This window comes from Mixophyes fleayi, chromosome 5 (genome assembly GCF_038048845.1).
Source record: "Mixophyes fleayi isolate aMixFle1 chromosome 5, aMixFle1.hap1, whole genome shotgun sequence".
NCBI lineage: Eukaryota > Metazoa > Chordata > Amphibia > Anura > Limnodynastidae > Mixophyes > Mixophyes fleayi.
The window spans coordinates 120,904,489-120,924,953 of NC_134406.1; the positions used below are offsets into that span (position 1 = coordinate 120,904,489).

At 40.4% G+C, this 20,465-nt stretch overlaps 1 protein-coding gene across 24 annotated transcripts in view; it reads right to left on the reverse strand.

Moving 5' to 3' along the window:
• The window catches only part of LOC142158631 (poly(rC)-binding protein 3-like), a 1,531,228-nt gene that overhangs the window by 99,887 nt on the left and 1,410,876 nt on the right, over positions 1–20,465 (reverse strand). For all 24 annotated transcript variants that reach the window (XR_012692823.1, XR_012692822.1, XM_075212788.1 and 21 more), the window contains one exon: positions 10,046–10,177. Coding sequence is in view for 22 of the 24 variants with exons in the window: in XM_075212788.1 (XP_075068889.1) it covers positions 10,046–10,177 (132 nt within the window). In the remaining 2 variants the exon portion in view is untranslated. The remainder of the gene's footprint in view (positions 1–10,045; positions 10,178–20,465) is intronic.

A 20,465-nucleotide genomic window follows, 5' to 3' on the forward strand; every position in this document is an offset into this window, starting at 1 on the left:
AGAGGGAGAGAGCAGGGTTAGGTCACAGGCTGTATTAGAGCAGAGACACCTTATTCTTTCTATTATTATTTCAATTCTAAGGTATTCAATTCTATTATTATTACCAATTCTTTTAGCAATTGTTAGAGCAGGAAGAGAGGAGGAGGATAGAGGAGGCATTTTTTTTTCAATATTTTGCACTACAAGTGCTTTAGGGTGCCCCATATTCCCCAGTGTGAAACACTCATTTTTCTGGCTGTCAAAAGTCATATTTAGCAGCAGTATTTATACAATATTTTGCACTACAAGTGCTTTGGGGTGTCCCACATTCCCCAGTGTGAAACAATAATTTGTCTGGCTGCCAAAAGTCATATTTAGCAGCAGTATTTCTACAATATTTTGCACTACAAGTGCTTTGGGGTGTCCCATATTCCCCAGTGTGAAACACTAATTTTTCTGGCTGTCAAAAGTCATATTTATCAGCAGTATCTATACAATTTTTTGCACTACAAGTGCTTTGGACTCATTAAAATGGATTCAAGTCCACAGTCCACATATGAGCAGAATCAGCAAGCAGTTGCTGGCACCAGTCCTGATGGTAGTGTTCCCAGTACGTCATCTGGTAAAGCCTATGTAAAAGTACATAGTCTTTTTAAATCAGGGAAAAAAAACACACACCCCAAAAAAAATTACCGTATTGAAGCGAAAAAGAAGTGTAACTAAGGAAAAGTTAAGTGCCGATAAAAAAAAAATTGCCAACATGCCATTCTACACACGCAGTGGCAAAGAAAGAATGAGGCCTTCGTCTTTCTCTATTAGTGGCAGATCAAAAAATGTTACTGAGCCTTCTTCTTGTACGGTCACTCGTGACCAAGCAAGACCAAGTAATTTGGAGTCTAAAAGTGGTGCACAACTACTGTTACGCGTCAAAGCCAGCTGCAAGAAAACAGTAAGGCTTTAGAGGATAATGTATGCTCAGAATCAGAAATGACACCAATCCCTGTGGAGAGTCCATCCACCAGGGGTATGTCTAATCGTGAGCATTCTGTTAGTGTACCCATAAAGAAGGGCCCTTTCAGCAGTTCTGCTGATGTGTGCCTGAAAAGCCAGAGTGTAGCTGGTGATACACCAATTGAGAACGCCACTTTTGAATTAGAAGAGGATGAGGATTTGTGTAGGCGGGCCCTAATGATGATGTTGATGAGGATGATGCAGACAGATACCAAATTGCCTTTCTCAATTTCTATTTATATTCTACAGTCTATAACGGCTAAATAGTTTTCTATTTGACTCCTAGTGGAGTGGAGACAGATACCAAACTGCCTTTGTCCATTTCTTTTAATATTCTAATTTTACAGTCTATGCAGGCTGTTTTTTTTTCTATTTAACTACAAGTGGAGGGGGGAGGGGGGTCATAGACAGCCACCAAACTACCTTGGTCCATTTATTTTTTATATTGTTCAGTCTTTGCAGACTGCTTTTTTTCTATTTAACTACAAGCGGAGGGGGGGGGGGGTCATAGACAGCCACCAAACTACCTTGGTCCATTTATTCTTTATATAGTTCAGTCTATGCAGGCTGCTTTTTTCTATTTAACTACAAGTGGAGGGGGGGGGGGTTCTAGACAGCCACCAAACTACCTTGGTCCATTTATTCTTTATATTGTTCAGTCTATGCAGGCTGCTTTTTTCTATTTAACTACAAGTGGTGGTGGGGGGGTCATAGACAGCCAGAAAACTACCTTGGTCCATTTATTTTTTATATTGTTCAGTCTATGCAGGCTGCATTTTTTCTATTTAACTACAAATGGAGGGTGTAATATACACTCAAAGACGATGGCTACATTGCGAATAGTCAAAGATGGAGGGGGAAGACAACCAGGTTTGTCTATATAATTTGCAGGCAAGTGTTATAATTAAGGACGGTCTACCAGGGATTAAACTGTTTTTTTCATAATTTATTAGCTTTAGAATTACCTCAGTTATCCAAGAAACTGGTGGAGCACTAAATTAGGTTATTTTAGACCAAATAAATTGTATTTTTTAAAAAAATAGCAAAACAAAACCAAACAAAACCAAAACCAAAACACGCAAGGGCGGTTTGGCAAAACCAAAACCAAAACACGACGGTAATCCAGATCCAAAACCAAAACCAAAACACGGGGTCAGTGAGCATCTCTAATACAAACACACATTCAGCTGTATACCCATATTTGTTTAGTACTTTTACTATTTTAAAGTCTATTAGATTCAGTTACATTTTTATAGTTTATAGAACCATGGGTATTTTTGTGCAAATATTTTCCTACTTTAGGATTTTAAAGATGGCCTTCACAGGCAACTTTCAAGTTAAAATAAAACAGTTCTACAGTCACAAGTAACCCTCGGAGGCAAACGTACTCATTCAAAGAAACTTTTAGTAATTTATTTCAACTTTTTTCATGTTAAATCTTATGCAGCAGTGACCAGGGTCAAAAATAAATCTTGGAGACATGTGACCAGCTCGGAACATAAAAAATATATAATATCATATTTATATAAAGTACAGTAACTTATTTCATGCATGTTGTCTGGGTCCTGTGCCCCCCCAAATCTTTGCTCTAAATTCTATAACAGCTGTGTTGATTGAAGAATTGATCACTGTATTGCTGCATCATGCAACCGTAGGAAGAAATGGAGTGCAGACAGTACAGTTCAGGGCAGAGCAGAAGATTGCAGTGCAGAATATTATAGTGCAGTACTATGATGTGACATCTCTCCTTCCTTCCCGGGAAAGACCTGAATCTTCTTAATTGACGAGGTACATGAACCTTATGTTGTAATTAATGGTTAATTGGTGGCCATTAGTTGATTAGTTGTTAATAAGAGAGGGGCGGCATGTAGAAGGAGAAGTTTTGAAGTACATGTGGGATTTGAAAGCATAGGGAGGTATGAGTGGCATGTGAAGGTGTGACGAAACGAGTTTGATAACACCTTAACCAGCTTGCTGTCCCTCGTTTCTCACAATATGTGGATTATAACATATACTTTTTATAGCCCTGGTTTTGTTCCCCTGCTCACCAGAGTACAACTGCAGTGTCAAATTACATTTGGATAAGGGGACATTGTAGCTCATTGTAAATATGTATATTGTTTATTGTATATTCTTAATATTGCAGTGAAGCTGTTATTCATTGGTCTTAAAGTGTAGCCCGGTGGGTTATGGCTAATAGGTTCCCGGATACAGGTGAGGGGGCTGTAACTACATTCATTCTTCCCTTTTTTTTCTCTACAGGAAGCATGGAACAGCTGGGGACTCTGTTAATTTCAGGAGGGGTTAACTGCTATCTGATATTTGGAGGTGGGAAAGGCCAATTAATACCCATTGTCCTCCACAGGATTGCCTGAGACATTCTGTCTGGGAAACTGCAGGGGAGCCACTGTGGAAAAACAGCTCATCTCCACTCACCCTCAAAACCCCTAGTCCAGCACTCACCAATGTTTAAGAAGGAGAGACACAGGGGTTTGCCCAGGGAGGGAAAAATACTATGAAAAATTGACTCTAGATATAAGGAATAACTCCAGGAGGAAGGTGATATTCATTCTGTGATTTGATTCCTGGAAGGTGCAATTTATTTACTGTTTGTATATAATATTCTACTGTTGGTTTTATTACAATAAATGTACTGTTGTACTTTCCTAACTGCATTTACCTGAGTCACTACATTAGAAGGTACTGAGTAGGCTTCCCTGGCATAGTAAGGCACCCCTGGATTGTCAGCCAGTGTGAAGTGGGTAGAATTAGGCCAGAAAATCCAGTATCTTCACATGAGTGGTATGTGCAGACATGACTGACATGAAAGGTGCAGTGGACATGTAAGGTGCAGTGCAATAAATATATTTACTTTTGTGGGAAGGAAGACATTGTAGAGGGGAGAAGTTGAAAGAAAGGAGCAGAGTGAGAGGGAGGAGGAGGTAGGTGTGTGTGTGTGTGTGTCTGTACTTGCATTCATATACTTGTGTGAACATTGACCTGTTTACACACAAACACTGTGGGAACCTTAGTCATAGTGGGGACAGTACTTGAGGTCCCCCAAAGCTTCCCAAAGCTAATCAATGCATGGAACCTTGTTGATATGCTTGACATAAAAATCTGGCATGTCCACACGAGTCACATGTGACTAATAGTGTGCATGTGTCCAATGTGGAGGGGAGAGTGCGTGTACATTCCACCACTAGAGGTCAGTAGACCATCCATATATATATATATATATAGCAGGAGCAGGAAGAGAAAGTGACTGCAGCTTTCCCGGGAAGGCTTTATACACCAAACGGGTTAAGACACAATAGCATCTGTCTGCTGCTGAAGATAAAGTTGGGATGGTAGAGCATGACAGAGCCCACCGGTGGCTCTGACTATAGCCGGGAGAGCGATGGAGATGAGCATGCCCCTGACACTTTGGAGGAGAGCGGTTCAGACACCAGCGGTGATGCCCCATTGTCCACCAGTAGGGCAAAGTGCAGGTATCGAGAGGTGAGTTCCACGACCATTCTCAACCTTCTGAAAGCGGTGTTTTAAAACACAGATGGTCAGAAAGACGACACAGTGTCTGTCCAAACGCTATCTAAAAACAGTGACAGTTACAGGGTGTATAACAAAAAGCAGTACTGCCTGCACGCTGGGAAGCCCCTCTCAAAAATAACCCAGCATATGGAGCATGTTCACTGAAATGAGACTGAAGTGGCCAGAGCCATGTAATTCCCCAAGCACTCAAAAGAAAGGTGCATGCAATTGGCACGTCTTCGCAATAGGAGTAACTTTGCATAAAATGCTGAGGCACTGAGGAAAGGGCATGGTGTTCTGGTCCCGTGCAAACGTCCAGACAAAGAGATGGATACCGAAGGCTTCATGCACTGTGCTGCCTGCCAAGGCTTGATTGCAAGAAAATATCTGTGGCGATACATGAAGAGATGTAAGCTAAACTGAAGGGGCTGTAAGCCCAGATCTTGCAAAAACAGAGTCCAGCCACTGTGCGCCCATGCTCAGCCTGTTCCACCTGACATCAATGGTGGCTTTTGGAAGCTCTTGGGTGATATGAACTCAGATGAAATCTTGCTCGCAGTCAAAAATGACCAATGCATCATGCAGATGGGGCAACATCTCTTCAACTGGGTCAGTTCAGATGTTAGCAGGCATGAGTACATCCATCAGAAGCTTAGAGAAATGTACAGGCTACTACTACAGGCCAGAAGAACTATGCCTTTGGAGAGGATGTAAGACTTTACCATCCCATTAAACTTTCTGCACATAATAGACGCTGTGAAGCTGGTAGCTGACTATGACGAGGAGGCAGGTACATTTAAGACACCCTCAATAGCACTCAAGGTCAGGCATGGCCTGCAAAAGATATCGAGCATTGTAGAGTGCCGAGACCATGATGGACGGCTGCACTGCTGTGGCTGAAAATGCACGCAACTTCTGGAAAATATACGAGGCAAGATGAAACAAGTTGATCTTGTCGGTTGCCTTGAAAACTCTTAAGGAGTCCAAGTGGAACATTCCTCAGCTCTTACCTTTCATCAAAGATGTGAAAAAGATGCACTTGTACCTCGATGAGAAGCAGCAATCCTACCAAAATGGTTTATCCACTGAACCTACACTTAACCACTGGGCACTGCATGCAAAATTTACCCTGGCAGAGGTAATCTTTTTCAATCGAAGAAGGGAAGGGGAAGTTTCAAATATGTTGCTGACTATCTTCTCCTCAAGAGATGCTTCATAACTTCTTGAAGATGTGACCCTATCAATTTCTGAGGTTGAGCGGAAGCTCTTCTGACATTTCACTTGCTTTGAAATCTGAGGGAAAATTAGGGAGAAAAGTCCCCATTTTGCTGACACCAGCCATGCAAGGAACTTCTCGCAGAGAACCTTGAAGAATGCGGAGTGGATATCCAAAATGTCTACATGTTTGCTAGGCCAGCTGCCTTGTCACACTTCAGAGGATACGATTGCATATGACTGTTTGCCCGAGAGTGTGTGGCTAAACATTTTCACATGCTGTCTTCCACAAAGCTTTGAAATCATCTTGCCATTCTCTCAAAGGTCCTTAACCGAAACGACACAGAACTGGATCAGTTGACTTCCTTGGGCACGACATCAGGATGCACCGACAGTATTACCACCTCCCAGAAGGTACCCTACAACTCGCCAAGATCAGCAAATTCTTATTGGCTCTTGAGAGTGGCAGACTGGCCGAATTAAAAGGCAAGTATTTGGACAACATGCACATTGATCCGAATGGTAAGTTTGAAAACTTGTGTCTGGTTTATGCTTTGACTTTTACCTCTGTCATTTACACATCTGTGTCACAAACTCAGGGTCAGGTGGAGCCTGAGGTCTGCTCAAGTGAGAACTGCCTCCAGGGAGGCGTGGTGTCTAATGGAATGAGAGGTGTTCACAGGGAACACTGCAAGGGAATATGGATTATGCAGCTCTCTAGCCGCAGGTCGTGGCCCTCTAGGAGGTGATAAGCGAGACAAGATGGAGAACCCAGATACAAAAGTGAGGATATGACTGAGCTTCAGTGGAGTGCACAACAGGTTGGAGAGGAGCTGACTGGCAGTAGTAAAAGCAAGAAGACCAGGAGGTACACGAAGAGGAGAAGAAAAGTCAAGGACACTCAGGAGTGCAATGGTCTGCAGAGTAGAGATGCGCTAGGGTCCTGAGGAGCAGGATAGCTCTAAAGCAAGATAGGAGAGGAGGCGCAATGGTCTGCAGCATGGCAGCGGAGTCTTAAATAAGAAGGAGGTGACTGGAGAGCAGAGGTCTGCAGAGAAATAATGCGCTAGGGTCCTGATATGCCTGACAGCACTGGAGCAGGATCTGAGAGGAGGCACAACGGTCTGCAGCATGTCAGCGGAGTACTGAATAAGAAGGAGGTGAGTCAGGTATACACTGGAGAGCAGAGGTCTGCAGGGTAATGATGCACTTGGCTGGAAAGCCCTGGAACAGGATCTGAAGGGAGGTGCAAATCTTTGCAGTATGTCAGCGAATAAAACAGGAGCCAGAGGAGGAGACGTCCTAACAGGTAGGGAGACCTGAAGATCTGGCACCTTAGACTTGATGGAGGTGCTTTATATAGAGGGAAGAAGTTATAAAAGCCAGAACTGCGCATGTTCAGAACAGCCAGCAAGTTGAAACTCTCTGCTGCCAAGGAGAGAGATAGCGAGCAAGAGAGAAAGAGAGAGAGAGAGAGAGACTGTCAACAGGGACAGGTAGGCATAGCGAATTCCAATGCGATTACCTGGTGTGGTGTGTGACAGCTGTTAAAAGTTAGCACCACACACCTAAGGCTGGGTTTGTTGGAGAACTTGGAATGGAAACTTTTTAACCAAGGATGGAGTATGAACATCAGAGGAATCGACCCAGGAGTGCTCTTCAGGGCCGAAAACCTTCCAATCGAGCAAGTATTTTATTTTGACTCATGAGATTTTGGAAGAGAACCGATTAATTACCAGCATCAACGTGGGTATTACCCGAGTTCAATAAGTTCTCAAAGAAAGCGCAGGGGTGACTCCACCGTCTCGCTGTCAAGTGCCTCCCTTCATCAGTGCCTGGGATGAAGGGAGGCACTTGACAGCGAGACGGTGGAGTCACCCCTGCACTTTCTTTGAGAACTTTTTGAACTCGGGTAATACCCACGTTGATGCTGTACATGCTTTATTTTTATATTCATTCATAAAATAAAACAGTATTATGCTATGATATTCCTTTTTTTATTGTGATTGCATCGCTGGAGAAAAGTATGGAGGATATGACCATCTCTCCTTTGGATGTTATCAGAAGTGCTGTGGTACAAGACTCGTGTTTGTAAGCCTAATACCTTTGGGGATTTCCTCACGTGGTGTTAACAATTGTCCTATCCAGACACTCTATACAGGGATACAGACCCAGGGTTTTTATATGCTTCACCTGTTTGTACCATACTGCTCTATGTTTCCTCCATGTTTTTTGTTACAGTGATTCACCATATGACACTGGCATTCTTTTATTTGTGACCCAATCAGCGCCAAAAGGTATACTATCTATGTATTATATGTGACTTTGTTAAGAAGTTGGTGACTTCTTTTTGTAGACCTTAGGCAGCGTTTGGGATTTAGCACACTGGCAGAAGCACCAGGTTAAAAGCCAACCCCAAAAGACTATACAATCAGAGGGACACCACTCTTCTACTCATCCCCAAAAGGAATTACCTAACCCTTCGGGTACCACTCGCAAGTCACCGTCCTGTCCCTGGGAGTTATCAGAGACCATCGGAGCCCAGGCTGGAGAGGAAGTGCTACAGCTGCGGGAAAACCGGTCACCTAAGGATGCACTTTCCCACAGCCCCGATTCTGAGTTCTAGAACCCGGTGACTGTTTCCACCCCTGCCCAACAGAGTGTGTCGAGATTGAGGGTGACTTGAAGGGAAGAGTCACCTGTTTGTCCAAAAAAACCCACAAAACATGTAGAGGAACTTGTAGGCGGTCCAAGTGGGAACCCTGAAGGTTGAAGGATTGAGGGATTCAGGGACCTCAATTACTGTTGTGAGTCCCTATCCTATTGATCCTGCTGCAGTATTGCGGGGTCACACTGCCAAAGTTACTGTGACAGATGGACTGGAACAGGAAGTGCCTGTAGCAAGTGTGTATCTGGACTGGGGAGATGGCCAGGAGTTACGAAATATAGCTGTTATGGATGGCCTCCCAACCGATGTGATCTTTAGCAATGATGTTGGGGGTAGAATTGTGACCGCATTTCTCAACTCTATTACCCGGAGCCAAACTTCCAGACTACAGTCTTCAGGATCTACACCTGCACAACCCAGCACAGAGAAAAAGACCACAGCTGCTAGACAACAGCCATCGCCAGCAACCACAGCTTCAGCCAGCCCAGAGGAATAGACTCCATCTGCTATGTCTTCAGGAAATAGCCAGCTCTTTGCCCCCTAGCAGGGGCTTGCTGCCAGTGGCTGCACATTATGTGCAGGTCCATTCAGCAGTGACAGGCAGGGACAGCGTGCTGCCCGGCCGCTCTGATTGTGTTTTAAACACAATGAGCGTGGTCTAGTGTTGGGTCGAAAATTTTCTGCAGGAACGCTGCAGACTGGTGAACCAATACTCTGGCAATGAGGTTAGAGAAGGAGGAGGGTAATATAGGGGGAAATGGCCCGTGATAGGAGGAGAAGGAGAGTTCTGGTGGTCAGAGCACATCTAACCACCGACAGAGACCTGAGGAGAGCCAGCGCGCATGTGCACAGGGAACCAGGAGCCCGAAGCGGTGTCCCGTTGCTAGGCAACGGGGCGCACGTCGGAGAGGGGGCAGGCGACTGTTCCCCGGCACCCAGGAGAGGTGCGGTGACGGAGCCTGACACCTTTATTGTCTATAACATTTGCCATAAATGCAGTTATGTGTATATGTTACAAAATGTGCTGATTACGAGATCTTTTGCAGTTTATTTTATTCATGTTTGATGATCTTAGCACACAAATAATGTGCCAAGGTGCCTATGGAATGGAGAAATGCGGATCTTTTGGTTCTATGTTCAGGTCTTTATATTACCAGAAAACTATGCAGAGTTTCTCATTTTTGATTGTGCCATGAGTTTAATAGGCAGCCTTACTATATTACAAGTTATACTATTCGTTTTGTAATACAATAAATATGTGTATATTAACCCTTGGGCTTTCATCCCTCTCTTTAAAGTCTACATGTTGCCTCCACCTAGTAGAAGCAGCTATTTTGTGGGATTAACCAATATTCATCAGCATTCAGTCTATGAATTCTTTAAGAACTAGTGGCAATCATTGAGTCTCAAGTCTTTGTGCTTTCTCTAGCTGCTAGGAGTTTAGTGATGCATTCTCACTCAATATTAATACAGAACTTTATGTAAGAAAAATATGTCTCTCTAAATACATTTCCACCCAGTCCTTTCTGCAGTCTACTATATAAATAAGAAACTATGATTTTTTTTTAGAAACATGTTGATTTACATGATATATTTGCTATTATTTTCATGTTGTATTAAATGAATTTTGAAGATTCTTACCTCTCTGATCTCTTTAATTTTAGATCCTCCTTTCCCTATAAGAGATCCACACTGACTTGCGGGGACAACAAGCCGTAATGTGACAGGTGGTTTGCTTGTCACTGTGCTATTTGTCATGGAAGCATTGATATCCTGCAAATGATATTGAACATAACATACCTGTTAATTTAAAAATGAATACTTAAACACGATACATATTTTCAAGAAGGACCAATAAGCAACATCTGAGGACTTAATATGAACATAAATTAGCAACAATGTAACAGGATTTCATTATTACCACTAGTTTAAATTTAATGGTTAAATACACATTTTTTTGCCATCTAAACAAAAATTGTACATGTTTATTTTTAAACCTTTTTTACTCAAATGAAGAAGAAAATGCATAATTAAAAACAACATATTAAAAACACATGTGTTTTTTGTCACTTGCATCATTTCTAAAAATGGTACAAGTTGATCATGTGGCATTTTTTAGTAATACTGCACAATAAATTTAATATTTTCACGTCTTTTACAAAGGTTGTCTCATTTTGCATACTGCCATTAATAAATATTAAACATCTATGTAACAAGCACTAATACTATAATTCACCATACAAGTTAATCATTTTGTTCCCTGTAATAAAGTTTATGCCAGGAGGTAATAATAGTTTCTCACTATACTGACTTTCCATACCAATATCTTGTTTTGACTAGACTAGTGGGGTAATTTAGGTGGTTTGGCTGAATGGTATTAGTTGAATAATAATTTACAAAACTCAGACATACGATAATCAGCAATTGTCCCTTCACTAGCTTTATAAATCTATCTACAAACCACAATATAGAGAGTTAGTAAAGCCTTAGCCGAAATGGTTGTGAAATTGACATTTATTTTATTATTTTTTTCTGTTAGAGCTAGTGGGTGTGGTTTAATTGCATTAGTTAATACAGCTTAAATAGTTCAAGCTCTATTTAACAGATGGCGGTAATCAATTTCATTGAGCTTGTGATTTCCACTGCTGTTTGTTTAAAGTGTGGAGTTAGATCCAGTAAGGAGTGGAATCGAGGAAGGGGTTTAATCTGGTAAGTGGCTAGCAAAGGTTGGTACTCTCGATTTCACTGTAGGGTATAAGAAGTTAGGTTAGCCATAATAAGATGAGTGGTAGCAGGCTTGATGATCTCACTCAATGCATATCTTGTCATATGTATGCACACTTGGAGCAATTGTTCCAAGGTTTATACCTCTGTGAGAAATGTGAGCAATTGGTCTCCTTAGAAGCACAAGTGATCTAAAGCAGACCATTGTAACATTGAGAGAGATTGCCAAGCTGGAGCAGAGTTTACAGCTCACCGTTGATGCGTTAGCTAAGCAGGATGGAGCAGAGACAGAGGAGGATGCACAGGTAGGCAGCTGGGGAACAGTTACTAGGGGTAGCAGAGGGAGGAAGAGGCAGGCCAGTTTGAGCTAAGCAATTCCAGCAGATTTGCCAGATTGGATGAAGATACTGTGGAAGGCAGTTCAGAATTGGTAGAGTTGGGTGAGACTGCTTCCTCTAGCAACCGGGGGAACGGTCTCTCCAGCATAGAGGGGACCAAAGTTACTCAGGGAACCAGGCAGATTGTGGTGGTAGGGGATCTAATTATTAGGAAGGTAGATAGGGCAATTTGTTACCGGGACCGTGCATGCCAAACAGAGTGTTGTCTTTTCCGGATGCTCGGAGTTGGCATATTGTGTATCAGGTGGGCAGATTGTTGGGAGGGACTGGGAATGACCTATTTGGTGCATGTTGGAACCAATGACAAGTTAGAGGAATAAGGGGTGTCCAAAAGAATAATTTCAGGGACATAAGTCAAAACTTAAAGCAATTGACATCCAAGATAGTATTTTCGGAAATACTACCTGTGCCACGTGCTAGTCCAAGGAGGCAGTGGGAGATTAGGGAGGTTAATGCATGGCTAAAAGATTGGTGTAGGAAGGAGGGTTTTGGACTCTTAGAGCACTTGGCTAATTTCTCGGTCAGTTGCCATCTTTATTGTCGAGATGGATTGCACCTGAATGAGGAGGGGGCTGCTGTGCTAGGGGGGAGGATGGTTAGAAGGTTGGAGGAGATTTTAAACTAGGCTTTCGGGGGGAGGGGCAAGCAAGTATTTATGGGATAGACATTGAGAGTAGTAAGGAGGAATTTAACAAGAGTCAAGGTGGGGGAGAAGGGGGAAAGGGAAGCATAGCCGATAAGGAGAGGACCTTTTTAAAGCAAAAAGAAATACCTAAGGGAGGCAGTAGACTTAAGTGTATGCTTGCAAATGCAAGAAGCCTGACAGGTAAAATGGGGGAGTTAGAACTAGTAGCAATGAATGAGCAGTATGATATTATAGGTATTATGGAGACCTGGTGGGATGATACACATGACTAGGCAGTCAACTTGGAAGGCTATACTCTCTTCAGGAGGGATAGGTATAAGTTATTTACGAGAATATTGGTGAAAATATTGAGGCATTGTGGGTGGAAATATCCAGCAGAGGAAACAGTTCAGTGAAACTGCTGATAGGGATATGCTATAAACCGTCAGATATTAGTATGAGTGAGGAAGGTCAACTTCTACAGCAAATTAAAAAGGCTAAAACAATTAGGCTACACAACTAGGTCAAGTTTTAATTATGAGGAATTTTAATTATCCGGACCTTGATTGGAGTACTGAGACCTGAGGAACAGCTAGGGGAAATAGGTTTCTGAGCGCGCTAAAAGACCATTACATTTCCAATTAGTGGAGGAACCAACTTGGAACCAGACTATACTGGACCTAGTAATAACAAATAATGTAACGTAATATCAAATATTCAAGTAAGGGAACACTTGGGAAATAGTGATCATAATATGGTCTCATTTGAAATTAGTTTCCAGAAGGAACAGTATAAGGGATCAACTAGGACTTTAAACTTTAGAAAGGCAAATTGTAATATGCTAAAGGAGTCTCTAAAGTTCATAGACTGTGACAAAGTTTTTGAAGGAAAAAATAGGGAAGAATTCTGTCTTTAAAATGTTGTTGGAAACATATATGAATAAGTTCATTTCTATGGAAAATAAATGTAAAAGAATTTAGTCTAAACCAATGTGGCTAAATAATAAGGTAAGGGAAGAAATGCAAAGTAAGAAGCGTCTATTTAAATTGTTTAAGTTTGAAGGGTCTAAGGAGTCCTTCTGTCGGTACAAGGAATGTAATAAAACATGCAAAAAGGAAATTAGATTGACTAAATTATAAAATGAAAAACAAGTTGCAAAATAAAGTCAGACAAACCCCAAAAATATTTTTAAGTATATAAATGGCAAAAGGATTAAAAAAAGATAATATAGGACCCCTAACAAGTGAGATGGATGACTTGATAAATGATACTAAGGAAAAAGCAGATGTATTAAACACTTTCTTTTCTTCAGTATTTACTAGAGAGGAACAAATGGTAGGAATAATACATAAAAATGGAAATGAAACCGTGCCATTAATTAATACTTGGTTGACAGAGGAAGAAGACCAAAGGCGACTTAAGAATATTAAGATAACTAAAGCTCCAGGTCCAGATGGCATACACTCAATGGAGCTAAACTCAGAGACAACTAGACCGCTATTCTTGATTTTCATATATTTAATCTCATCAAGCTCAGTACCAAGGGATTGGCGAATAGCAGATGTGGTGCAGTTGTTTAAAAAGGGGACGAGATCACAAGCAGGGAATTATAGACCTGTAAGCTTGACATCAATAGTGGGGAAACTACTGGAAGGTATATTAAGGAATAGTATACAGGATTACTTGGTGCACAATACGATTATTAGTGGGAATCAGCATGGATTTGTGAGGGATAGGTCATGTCAAACTAATCTAATTAGTTTCTACGAGAAAGTTAGTGGGAACTTAGACCAGGGCAGTACAGTAGATGTGGTCTACTTAGATTTTGCAAAGACCTTTGATACAGTGCCACACTAGAGGTTGGTTTAGTCAGGCGCCGCCTCCGCACCCCATGTAGGTGCCGGAGACGGTCGCCTTCGGACACTCTCTCCCATCCCGTTGCCTAGCAATGGGACGCCAGCTCCGACGATCAGCTGTGTCTGATCTCTGGAGATCACCCGACTACCTGCTTCCTTCCTTTGCTATTTAAACCTCACTCTGGCACCAATAGTGTGCCATATTGTTGGTTCCTACTCCAGCATTCCTGTGTTTCCATTGTGTGTGTTCGATTACTGATTTGGCTTGCCTAGACTCTTCTCCTGGATTCTCCTCTGTACCTTGTTGCCCGTATTGGTTTTGATCCCGGACTGTTCTGACTATTCTCTCGCCTATCCTCCGTTGTACCGCGCCTCCTTGGTTCTGATCCGGCCTGTCTGACTACGATTTCTACGCCGCACTGGTGACTATCTGGGAGAACTGTGATCTGCGCACCTCACGGAGCAAAGTCCTGGCAAACACTGGGGGTGCGTTAGACTCTGCGCCTCTCAGTTTAGTAGCACTAACATCAGTCGGTGGGAATTCCTGTGATAACATGACAGGTTTACAAAATAAGGGAACTGGGTCTAGGAAACAACATTTGTACTTGGATCAAAAACTGGTTAGAGAATAGGGAAAAAGAGTTGTGATAAATGGAACATTTTCTAATTGGTCACAAGTTTTAAGTGGTTCCGTGGTTCAAGGTTCCGTGCTGGGGCCACTCCTTTTTAATATATTTATTAATGAACTTGGTAAGGGTTTATAGAGTAAAGTTTATATTTTTGCAGATGACACTAAACTCTGTAAGGTATTAAAATCAGAGCAAGATGTAGCTTCTCTACAGAGGGACTTAAATAAACTGGAGTATTTGGTGGCCAAATGGAATATGAGGTTTAACATAGATAAATGTAAGGTTATGTATTTAGGGATCAAAAACAAGAAAACAATCTATAAATTAAATGGAATTAATTTAGGAGAATCTATAATGGAAAAGGATTTGTGAGTGCTTGTAGACAGTAGTCTTAGCAATAGTGCTCAATGTCAAGAAGCAGCTGTAAGGGCAAATAAAGTATTAGCATGCATAAAAAGGGGTATAGATGCAAGGGAATTTTGCCACTGTTTAAATCATTGGTAAGACCCCATCTTAAATAAGCAGTACAGTTCTGGGCACCACTCTATAAAAAAGATAATTTGGAACTAGAAAGGGTTTTGTAGAAGGGCGACAAAATTGATAAAGGGTAATCATTAAGTTATGAGGAAAGGTTAGCCAGTTTAGGCATGTTTACTTTAGAAAAGAGCGTGTAAGAGGAGATATGATTACTATTTACAAATACAGAGAACTTTCATGGGAACTTTTTACCCCAAGATCAATTTTTATAGTAAGGGCAGTCAGGGCCATCTTTTCCATTGGGCACGATGGGCAGGTGCCCGGGGGCCCCACGGTCAAGGGGGCCCCATAGGCAGGGCTCTTAATTAGAATAAACAATCCTGCAAAAAAAAAAAGCATGCATAAAAAACCTTCAAGGGTCACTGAGCAAGTACATCTATCTATCTCTATCTGTATATATCTATATTTGTATCTCTAAACATCTATATCTATATATATATATATATATATATATATATATATGTAGGGGCCCCGGTGCACTGCTTTGCCCGGGGGCCCATAATGTTGTTAAGATGGCCCTGACGGCAGTCAAGATATGAAATTCACTGCCAGGGAAGGTTGTGATGGCAGATTCAATAGATATGTTTAAGAAAGGGTTAGACAATTTTTTCACGGAAAAGTGTATCCAGGGATTCGACTGCAAATTAAAATGAAGGATAGTAGTGGATATACGGTAAAAATAGGACTGCAATATTGGGTCTGGGGGGATTTTCACAATTGAAACAGATTGCCGGTTGCTTACTCTGGATCAATTTCAAATATAAGTGAGGGATTGCAGGAGATCCAAAATAGGTTGAACTTGATGGACTGGTGTATTTTTTCCACCTCATTAACTATGTTACTATGTTACTATTTATTGCTTCAGTTCCATGTTACTGAAGGTTCCCAGCACCATACAGCTATTAACTGACATTCCTGCTCCTAGAGTTATCTGCTCTGGGGTTGTCTACTCTTTCCTATTCTACTCTAGACCTGCCAACATTTCCTACAGTAAAATCTGAAAAATTTAGCAAAGATTCCCAGTCTACCCAAACCACACCCAGCCCCATCCAAAACATGCAGTCCCATAAGCTTCAGGGAAAAGTTTTCTCCATTTAACATAATGTCTCACTAAGGGAGCATTTATTGCTTTCAGAATGCCATGTTAGGAGACATTTGTTTACCATAGCTCTTAACAATGATTACAGTGACCATGTGCCAGATTTTGATGACATTGGATAGTCTATGAATATTAATGCACCCAATCTTTATCAAAATGGCTTTTTGGGGAAGAGAGGGGACATGAGAATCCTAGGTAGGTTAGAGTAACTAATAATAAAAGAATAGGTTAGATGAAAGTAGGTAAATAAATTAACCATATTTTTCATAGTTCCTTACGTTTATCTCCTGCACTGCTGTTTTAGACAGACTTTTTTTTAAAAAAAAAATTAGGCAAATTATAGAAATGCAAGGAGAAAAAACGTTGCTAGAGGGTGTTTTGTTATTTTCATAATTAGACCTTTAAACAACTTATAGCCTCTAGAGTAGAATTATCACCCTTTATTTGCCTGAAAAGTCTATGCCAGATAATTTGCCATGTGCTTGGCATCCAAAAGATGAATATTAGGAGACAATAATAATGTCCAACAGGTGCTACTGACTATTAAATTACTGATTTATTACATATCATACAGCACTGCCAAAAAACTGAAGGTACAATATACTATAATCCACAATCATTTGTTTTTCACAAAGTATGTAAAAGGATGTCCACTTTTGGACCTTAACAATGTAGAATTGTTTTCTTTAATTCATGGGAAAATATTTAATACATTTAAGACCACTCATACTTTTATCCCTCCCCACATATGAATTCTGCCGATCAGGATTTTACCTCTAGTAGCTACTACTAATAATACGATGTTCTGTATGCAAGGAGAGCACTGTCATACATGGTGGACTGGGTCATGCAAACTATTCAAGAAACTAGTATGAGATTTGCAATGTATGCAATTGTTGATTGGATTGGATGTTGCTCCTGTCCAATTAGTTGCTTCATGCTCTATAAGAGTTTAAGTCTCCTGACAGCATACTGCCCTGCAAATTGTCAGCTAAGCTTGGCATGGGGCCAAATAGTGGGGGGTCCCACGGAGGGGCTCAAATAATTGGACTACACAAAAGGGCAAAAGGAGAAAACCACTTTACCAAAGAAAACAATTTACAATGGAGACATTTTTTAACTTAATAAATGTACACCTGTCCATTCCAGTTAAGACTGTAGTTTATAAAATAATCTATGTATCTCAACTGTGAGAAAGTTACTGTTCTACTTGAGAAATAAGACTTTGGTAAATCTAACTGCATGTCACAAGTGCCAAATATGCCAGATATGATTTACCTGCAGTAAAAAAATAGGCATAAATAGATTATTACTATTATTTCAGACTTGTAAATACACCATGCACAGAATAGCAAGTTTTTTGTACTGATTAATTTATGTAAAAGCATGAGGGCATTGTATCTCTTAAAACACAAAATTCTGTCATTGACATATACTGGAGCTTAAACATATCTAAAAATAAAAAGTTAATAAGCTACTGATGCATATAAGCTTACTGACCCCAGTTGTTTTAGTAAAAGCAGGTTGGAATGCACAAATAAGCTACTATGCTGATGTAGGAGTGAAGTGTGGAATGTCATTTCAATTGGTACAAAATACAAGTGCCATGGGGTCACAGCCAAAGAAAGAAGAACTTGTTATTGACAGCACAGTGAGTATAATGTTTAAATCTGGACTTCTAATTATAGCTGGCAGATAATAGTAATTCAGAATGTGCAAGACAGACACCAGGGTTTGCAACTGAAGCTGTGGCTGGCATGCAGCTGTAAAACACATACCAAAATCCTGACAAAGGACATTGAACTATGTACTGTTTGAGAAAAAGGGCATCCTAGCTGACTTGCAGTGCACTCATTCTTGAGTAAGCTTAAAATAAAAATTATGGCTTACAACTAATTTATATTTCTCTCCAAACTTGAGTTTATTTAATGTATTAGTGAGATTCAAATTGGTGCAAACAAGGGAAGTCTTGTATAAATCTTTTCAAAATTGTGAATATTGTAAATAACTATTAATACACTTTTTATGAATTAATATTGTTTATTTTGTAAATTATCATCAGATATGCTAGGGCAATGTCAGATTCAAGATTTGGGCCCCAAAAAAACTGTTTTTCAAATTGGGTAATTTATTTGTATTATTTATTGAAAGATTCAGATACAACTAAGTTTAGTATACAAACAATCATGTTGAAATAGTTTTACCAGGCAGGTATTTTAAAAGCATATTTATGTTAATAATTATTTTAGAATCATTGTACTCATATAGTTGATAATGTTTATTACATATCAATCTTTCAGTTGGCCGCATTACTGCCGACAGTAACGCGACCTGCGCACTGTTAACGTTACTACGACAATAGTGCGCATAATTACAGTTAATACGGTAATCTTTAACGCTGGTTTTTGCTCGCGGTTCATGGAGCTGCATGCAGAAATCCAGGTTAAATTTGCCGTATTAACAGTAATACGTTTTACGCAGCGTTATTCCGGGGGGAATTGAATTCCACCCTATGGGGCATATTCAATTGACGGTGGGATAGCCAAAAATCCTGCGCTCGAAAAATATTACCGTTAATCCGGTAATATCTCGCTGGATTTCAGCTCGCGGCTCCGAGCTGAAATCCAGCGAGTAAATTACCGTATTAACGGTATTTACGCGCAGGATTACCATATTAACGATAATATTTTTCGAGCGCGGGATTTTCGCCGATCCCGCCGTCAATTGAATACCCCCCTATATGTCTTAGAAGTAATGGGGATTCAAGAGGGTGATTCAAATATGTCCTATTCTTGAGTGTGGTTTATTTTCCATGACTCTTCAATAAATCATATTGGGTATAGCATCCAGACACAGGGACCCTCGTTTTTCTTCATTTTGCTTGGTCAAAGTAAAATTTAATGTTATCCATAAACACCAATGGAACAATGTTGAGAATAAAGTAATTAACTCAAACAGGGTACAATCCTTTTAAATGCAATAAGTTTAAAGCATAACATATTTTGCACTTGGGGCTAGCCTTCTTTTATTCAGTAAGGTAAGCTCCACAAATATTTACTTATACTACTTTTGCAATAGGTGACATGAAAGTGTAAAGTCTCCTTAAATTGAAAGAAAATATATTTGACATTTTAACATGTGGCGTAACTTTCGTTAACTCTTTTGAAATCTGAACTTTTCACTTCCAGATTCTGTTTCAAGATTGCAGGTCAAGGCATTTTACTAGTAAAACACATTCTCTTCACCTTGTGCCAATCAGTAATAAAATATCCAAACTGAAAAATTTCGATCAGATTTTAGATGAGCTTCAGGCAACACACACAAAAACTCATGTGCAAATGAATTGTCACAACATAAAATTAACCTGTTTAAATGCAATTAAAGAAAGTGATAGTTGTCATATAAGGGTCTGAAAGTGAACATGATTTTTAAATATCTGTATGTGTTTATATAGCTGGAGATATTCACTTTCATGAAGTGGCAAATGAGCAGTGTGTAATGTCAGTTGTTTGTGGTACTATTACACAAAATATTAAATAAATATTACATTACGTTTACGCAGAATACAATGTCTATCTCTGTAAGCACATCCACATACATTAGCTGACATGTACATTTATCCACTAATCTTCAATAGTCGTGTATGGTCCAATCAAAGATCTTTTCATAGACAAAGCTATGCTGTTCTTGAGCAAATATATATCTTGACACGACCTTCCTACTTCAAATTTCCTTAGGAAATCATTAAATTAATATTGCCATATAATGATATACTTAGGCTGGATACACACTAGAGCAGGGTTTCCCAAACCCAGTCCTAAGGGCTCCCCAACAGTGCAAGTTTTCTGGATCACATGTGACATATTTAGGACCACCTGTGGATCTGTTACAATGTGTCAGTCAGTAATGGAAACACCTGTGCTCCAGCAAGGAGATATGAAAAACCTGCACTGTTGGGGAGCCCTGAGGACTGGATTTGGGAAACCCTGCACTAGAGGGTTTTCAGCAGATTAACGGGTCAATCACATGATAAATGACAATTTTGCGCGATATCTCATTAGTGTGTATGTTCCAACAATGAGCGATTCCAAAGCACATCATATTGTTTGATTTGATTTTTAAACCAAACTAAAAATCTCATTCAATGATGGAACAATGTCATTCCGGTGTGTATGTACTCAAAACCGGCAGTG